This window comes from Entelurus aequoreus, linkage group LG13 (assembly GCF_033978785.1).
Source record: "Entelurus aequoreus isolate RoL-2023_Sb linkage group LG13, RoL_Eaeq_v1.1, whole genome shotgun sequence".
In the NCBI taxonomy this organism is placed as follows: Eukaryota; Metazoa; Chordata; class Actinopteri; order Syngnathiformes; family Syngnathidae; genus Entelurus; species Entelurus aequoreus.
In genome coordinates this window covers 65079740-65087138 of record NC_084743.1, presented here as the reverse complement: position 1 = coordinate 65087138, position 7399 = coordinate 65079740, and the positions used below count along the sequence as shown (strand labels likewise).

At 40.7% G+C, this 7399-nt stretch overlaps 1 protein-coding gene across 8 annotated transcripts in view; it reads left to right on the top strand.

The window, feature by feature from the left end:
* LOC133663586 (WD repeat-containing protein 49-like) overlaps positions 1 to 2711 on the top strand; it is a 91714-nt gene extending 89003 nt beyond the window's left edge. For 6 of the 8 annotated variants that reach the window (XM_062068164.1, XM_062068162.1, XM_062068161.1 and 3 more), the window contains one exon: positions 1150 to 2711. Coding sequence is in view for 1 of the 8 variants with exons in the window: in XM_062068163.1 (XP_061924147.1) it covers positions 1150 to 1164 (15 nt within the window). In the remaining 7 variants the exon portion in view is untranslated. The remainder of the gene's footprint in view (positions 1 to 1149) is intronic. The other 2 variants (XM_062068159.1, XM_062068160.1) reach the window with 2 other exon arrangements.
* Positions 2712 to 7399: the final 4688 nt, after the last annotated feature.

Below are 7399 nucleotides of genomic sequence, written 5' to 3'. Positions count from 1 at the left end.
ATATATATATTTATATATATTTATTTTATTTACATAAAAGAAATACTTGAATTTCAGTGTTCCGGTGGCTATCCATTAGATGGCAGTATTGTCCTGTTTAACTTCTCCGTTCATGATGAGTATATCATTTCGGCCACCGTGTTCAATGGAGAAGTCTGTTCTACATATTTACAGGCAATTGTGGGAAAGCGGATGTGAGAACAGGCTGTCCCCACTCAGTCTCAGGTCCGCATTGAGCTGGAGGGGGCGTGGCCTCCAGCTCCGGCTGAATACCGGGAGTTTGTCGGGAGAAAATCTCTGCCGGGAGGTTGTCGGGAGAGGCGCTGAATACCGGGATTTTCCCGCTAAAAATGGGAGGGTTGGCAAGTATGACTACGTATCTTACCACTATTATCCCTGCAGGACAAGAAATAGCTAAACATGCTTCACACTAGGATAGGATAGGATAGGACTTTATTGTCATTGCACAAGTACAACGAAACTATGTTTTCAGCACAAACCCGTTCAAGATCAGACAAACAAACAGTGTACAGGGTTACAGAACAGGAACGCTGATGGGTCGCCAAAGGCGCCCCGTAAAAGATAAGAAAAAGGTAAAACGCTGGGGAAGAAGATGAGTAAAATAATACAATCTAGACTGGGCTCCTAAGGGGGCCTAGTCTGGAGTGGGAAAAAACCTCCATGCCATGCACACATAAACACGTCACATTTAATCACGACAACTCGCAACAGAGGGAATTGGGGCCCTGGAGGTCGACTGCTGCTATGAAGCACTGCCAGCCGACCATCACCCCGAGGGGAAACAAGTGGTGGTGAAGGCGTGGGGGGATGGGGGGGGGGGGGGGGGGTATGTGCCCAATGTCTTGGGTGTGATGATGTAATGTTCATAGGCTGGGGCCGTTCTGCATGCAAGCAAAAGTTCGACTCCAGGTGTCGTTGAGAAGGGAGGGAGGTCAAAAGCGTCCATCATTGAGGTGTCCTCGGGGGTGTTTTCAGAACAGCCTGTTCCTGTTGTTCACAGCGTCAAGGCCATTCGAGGGAGTCAAATCGTGGATTAGGATGTTTGTTTTCCGCGAGCAGACATTACAATGACTTGTCTGTTCTATTCGTCGATGCTGGCTGCGTTCATATTCAATTTTTCCTTTTCAGCAAGCTTCTCCATGATGTGATCCATCTTGCGATTCAGTTCAGAAATCGCCACAGTCTGTGATCCCACAGCCCGGCCCAAACCTTCCATTGCGACGAACAGCCTTTGGGCTCCTTGAGTGGCTGCCATCGTCTTACGAATTTGACGATACACCAGAGCAATGCCCAGCCCAATCAGCAGGTGCCCCGCAATCACGGTTCCAAATAGGTAGATGTCTTCCACGTCCTCGATGGAAAGGACTGAGAGGCACATGATTCTCCATTTATCCCAGGAATCTCTCACGTACCCCGCAGCAATGGTTCCATCAGGGCAGCCAGGCTCCCCCGAACCTCTTTTCCTCGTCGAAAAGATTTTGTCAATTGCGTCGAGAGTCCAGCTGATCATTTCCATGTCTGATGTTTAGATTTGGAAGACAGTGCAAAGAAAGAGGCTTCGAAAAAGTTCAGACAAGACAAAACAAAGAGAGCAAGCAGGGAGAAGAAGGGAGCGGAAAAAAATGCGACCGCCCTCACCAGAGGCAAGACAGAAAAAAAATAAAGATACTGTAGGAGGATACGGTAGCTAACCGCTAACAGCAAGCTAGCGCTCCTGAATGTAAATAAATGCCATGGGTGGATCTACAATCTACATACACAGACGTCGACTGTCACAATACCAAGTACAAGAGCTGTACACAGTCGATACTACAATGATTCGGTCGATATTTTTTAGTATGACAGAATATTTTGTCTTTTTTATTGTTTATAAACCAATAAAATATGTTCCTGGACACAGGAAAACTTTAATTATGACCAACGTATGAGCCCGTAACTACTTGGTAGTATCACCCGAAACCTATGCGAAGTATCAAACAACAGAAGAATAAGTGATTATCAAATTCGAACAGAAGTGTAGATAGAACATGTTAAAAGAGAAATTAAGCAGATATTAACAGTAAATGAACAAGTAGATTCATAATTAATTTCCCACCGCTTCTTCAGCAAGTCTGACATCGTAGTTTACTCAAATGAACTACGTATCTTACCACTATTATCCCTGCAGGACAAGAAATAGCTAAACATGCTTCACACTACTCACTGAAGGAAGATACGGTAGCTAACCGCTAACAGCAAGCTAGCGCTCCTGAATGTGAACAAATGCCATGGTTGGATCTACAATCTACATACTGTCACGGCGCGGACTCGAACCCGCTTCCCTCCTGCCACTGAGTGTCACAGTTCCTCCTCTGGCTGCTCGCCCGGACAAGCCTGCAGACAATCAGCAATCTGCACACCTGGGACTGATGAGGGCGAGCTGGATAAAGGACCAGTGGACCCAAGGATCCTTGCGGGAACTTAGTTCTCAACGGTGGACCTGCCCTCCCGAGTTTTGCCCTTGGTGATTCTTCCGTTGTTTTACCCTGTGGACTTGGGACTGCCTTCCTCGATCCTTGACCCTCGCCCGGACACGGACCTTGTCACTCCTCTCCTGCCCTGAATCACCTGCCTGGCCCACGGACTGCCTCGTTCCTTCGCTCTCAACATTTGGTAACACACACTTCAGCTAACTACACACATAGCCCCACACATACATTTTCTTAGTTTAGTTTATTAGTTAGTATTGTTCATTATTATTATATATATAATAAATGATTGAACATTACTGCCCCTGGTGTCTGAGCCGTCATCTCCACTCTGAAACATAACACATACACAGACATCGACTGTAACGATACCAAATACAAGAGCCGTACACAGTCAATACTACAATAATTCGGTCGATATTTTATATTATGACAAAATATTTTATCTTTTTTTTATTGTTTATAAACCAATGAAATGCATCCCTGGACACAGGAAAACTTTAATTATGACCAACGTATGAACCCGTAACTACTTTGTAGTATCACCCAAAACCTATGTGAAGAATCAAACTTATTACATTTAAACAGAAGTGTAGATAGAACATGTTAAAAGAGAAAGTAAGCAGATATTAACAGTAAATGAACAAGTAGATTAATAATTCATTTCCTACCACCTCTTCAGCAAGTCTGACATCGTAGTTTACTCGCCACAGCCGCGTTAGCTAGCTCGTATGACGAGACATTTTAAAATAAAGACGACATTCAAAACATGACTAATGTAAATTATAACAGTAGATAAGCTGTTTAGTCATTCATGAAATGTTGTAAATTGTGGTGAAGTCTGTTTCCTGCTCGTCTGACATTGTAGTTTACTAGCTAGAGTTGTGTTAGCTAGCTCATATGACAAGACATTTTAAAATAAAGACACATTAGCCGACTAATTATTCATGAAATGTAATAAATTGCCGTGAAGTCCGTTTGCTGCTAGTCTGACATCGTAGTTAGCTGACTACAGCTGCGTTAGCTAGCTCGTATGACGAGACATTTTAAAAATAAAGACAACATTCAAAACGTGACTAATGTAAATTATAACAGTAGATAAGCTGTTTAGCCATTCATGAAATGTTGTAAATTGTGGTGAAGTCTGTTTCCTGCTCGTCTGACATTGTAGTTTACTAGCTAGAGTTGCGTTAGCTAGATCTTATGACAAGACATTTTAAAATAAAGACACATACTGAACGTTCATTAGCCGACTAATTATTCATGAAATGTAATAAATTGCCGTGAAGTCCGTTTGCTGCTAGTCTGACATCGTAGTTAGCTAACTACAGCTGCGTTAGCTAGCTCGTATGACGAGACATTTTAAAAATAAAGACAACATTCAAAACGTGACTAATGTAAATTGTAACAGTCGATAAGCTGTTTAATCTTTCATGAAATGTAGTAAATTGTGGTGAAGTCTGTTTGCTGCTAGTCTGACATTGTAGTTTACTAGCCACAGCCGCATACAGCTAGCTCGTACAAGGATTGATTTGAAAACAAAGTCAACGTTTAAAACATGAACTGTAGTAAAATGTAGTTAGGTCTATTTGTTTCTATAGTCTGGCATCGTACTTTGCTAGCTACAGTAGACTCAGTGTTTTTCAACCTTTTTTGAGCCAAGGCACATTTTTTTCCATTGAAAAAATGCGGAGGCACAACGCCAGCAGAAAATATTAAAAAATGAAATTCGGTAGCTGATATTGACAATAAAAAGTTGTTCTCGCAATTGTCGGATATGACTTTAAACCATAACCAAGCATGCATCAGTATAGCTCTTGTCTCAAAGTAGGTGTAGTGTAACTTATTTTGAGTATTTTTGCTGTTTTCCTGTGTGTAGTGTTTTAGTTCTTGTCTTGCGCTCCTATTTTGGTGGCTTTTTCTCTTTTTTGGGGTATTTTCCTGTAGCAGTTACATGTCTTCCTTTGAGCGATATTTCCCTGCATCTACTTTGTTTTAGCAATCAAGAATACTTCAGTTGTTTTTATCCTTCTTTGTGGGGACATCGTTCATTGCCGTGTCATGTTCGGATGTACATTGTGGACGCCGTCTTTGCTCCACAGTAAGTCTTTGCTGTCGTCCAGCATTCTGTTTTCTTTTCCTTTGTAGCCAGTTCAGTTTTAGTTTCGTTCTGCATAGCCTTCCCTAAGCTTCAATGCCTTTTCTTAGGGGCACTCACCTTTCGTTTATTTTTGGTTTAAGCATTAGACACCTTTTTACCTGCACACTGCCTCTCGCTGTTTCCGACATCTACAAAGCTATTAGCTACCTGCTGCCACCTACTGATATGGAAGAGTATTACACGGTTACTCTGTCAAGCTCTAGACAGCACCGACACTCAACAACAACACATCATTTGCAGACTCTAATTACTAGTTTGCAAAACATTTTTTTAACCCAAATAGGTGAAACTAGATAATCTCCCACGACACACCAGACTGTATCTCACGGCACACTAGCTGGTAAGACGATATTAAAACAAAGACAACATTCAAAACTTGTCTGATGTAAATTTTGCGAGTAAATTAGAGTATAATCATTTGCATAATGCAGTAAATTATAGTGTAGTACCTTTGTCAGTAGTGAGCTAGCTTTGGCCGCATTAGCTAACTCGCACGATGAGCGATATTAAAATAAAGCAATATTAACGTGGAGTAGCAAAGGATTGAATAAATATACATATATATACATACAAGTGTCATTAGTAGGAAAATCAATCTTACAAATGCAATGCGATGGGAAAAGTGCCTTTAAAATCTCATAAGCAGGAAATATGTAAGCATACACGTTAGCATCCAACAGAAAGGCTAAATAGTAGACTGACCATACGTCCTCTTTACCCCGGACATGTCCTCATTTGCGGGGCTGTCCGGACAGTAAGTTTCTTAAATGCCCCAAAAGTCCGACATTTTTGAGTCAGGGTTGCGTGTATTTTCAATGTACGTCCAGGGTTTAAGAAGGGGTTGAATACAAAACAAATTGTGAAGGTGCATTCGTGAGGGAGGGGCAGAGACAGAGAGAGCGAGGGAGTGGATTGATTGGCATACTTGACAACCCTCCCGATTTTCCCAGGAGACTCCCGAATTTCAGTGCCCCTCCCGAAAATCTCCCAGGGCAACCATTCTCCCGAATTTCTCCCGATTTCCACCCAGACAACAATGCGTGCCGGCCCAGTCACATAATATCTACGGCTTTTCACACACACAAGTGAATGCAAGGCATACTTGGTCAACAGCCATACAGGTCACACTGAGGGTGACCGCGTAAACAACTTTAACACTGTTACAAATATGCGCCACACTGTGAACCCACACCAAACAAGAATGACAAACACATTTCGGGAGAACATCCGCACCGTAACACAACATAAACACAACAGAACAAATACCCAGAACCCCTTGCAGCACTAACTCTTCCGGGATGCTACAATATACGTCACATCAAATATTCCACTTTGAAAAGTATTTTCGGTGGAAGATTTTGCATATTTTGTGTGTTCGCCATAAAAAAAACCATAGTTTTGTTTGACAAAAAAGGGCGGAAAACAAACAAACAAAAAAACAAAATAAAAATAAAAAAAACATTTTGAAATGTGGAATAGATCTGAAGTTGGTGTAATAATATTAATAATAATAATAGATTTCATTTGTAAAAAGCACTTTACATTGAGCAAACAACCCCAAACTGCTACAGTGTATTGAAAAAAATAAAAAAAAAATAAATAAAAAAAAAATAAAAAATAAAAACTAGAACAGCCTAATAGCTAGAACTAGTATGCATATATCTATAAAAAGGCTTTTTTTTTTTTTTTTAAAGAAGTGTTTTTAAGCCTTTTTTAAAAGCATCCACAGTCTGTGGTGCCCTCAGGTGGTCAGGGAGAGCATTTCACAGACTGGGAGCGACGGAGCAGAAACCGATGTAGACTCCAGAGATTTAAACGTTAAATATAAAATGCAGGTATGCCCCGGCACACCATTATCATCATTTCATGACCCAAGCAAAACACTTTTTACACTTTTATACGGAAATAAATACACCTACAACTTATTAAATAAAAACATAGAAAAAAACTACCAGCAGCGGTAAAGTTTAGATCCATGAAGGAAAGAAGAAAGTGAATGAATGTTTACAACTGAATACATTTACATATGCATACAAATTTGTCTTCTTTTTTTATTATTTCTTTTAATGAATTAAGTAACGTTTATGACAACCTTTTTCCAAAACACAATATAGAATATCATTTGTTTTCAAAACGCTTACATAAAAGTGGGACCCCAAAAATGTACCGTGGGACCCCATTTTTATGACTTGATGGGGTCCCTAAAAAAAATGCATATATGTGTCCTCTTTTTGGAGATTTCAGAATATGGTCGGCCTATAAATAGTTAGTTGTTGATTCCAACTTTACAACAATAAAAAAGAACAGACTGGATCTTTGTGCTTTGGTAACACAGGTGGCTTCTGGAGATATGCACCTTTTTGCAGATTGTGGAACGGCGCTTATCCTCCCCTCACTCTTGCTTCATACTTGATACATACGAGAGCTATCTCCTCATCTAAGGCTTGGCCAGGAAGCAAATAAGCTTATACGCCGATAAAAAAAATAAAAAATGTCCATTTGAAAGAATAATAGCCCGGCATTATCTTGCATCTCGCCGTTATGTGATTTGTGTGCAATGGTGGTAATATATATTTTTGTTCCGTACACTACACTATACATACACTGTAAACACTGCCTAAAAGACACACAAGTATCCAGACACACTTCTGGGGTGCCTCTGAACGCTGTGTTTTGCAGTCTGTTTTTTAACAGGCGGCCATTTGTGATGTCACAGATTGACGGACGTACAAACGTATATAATATACAC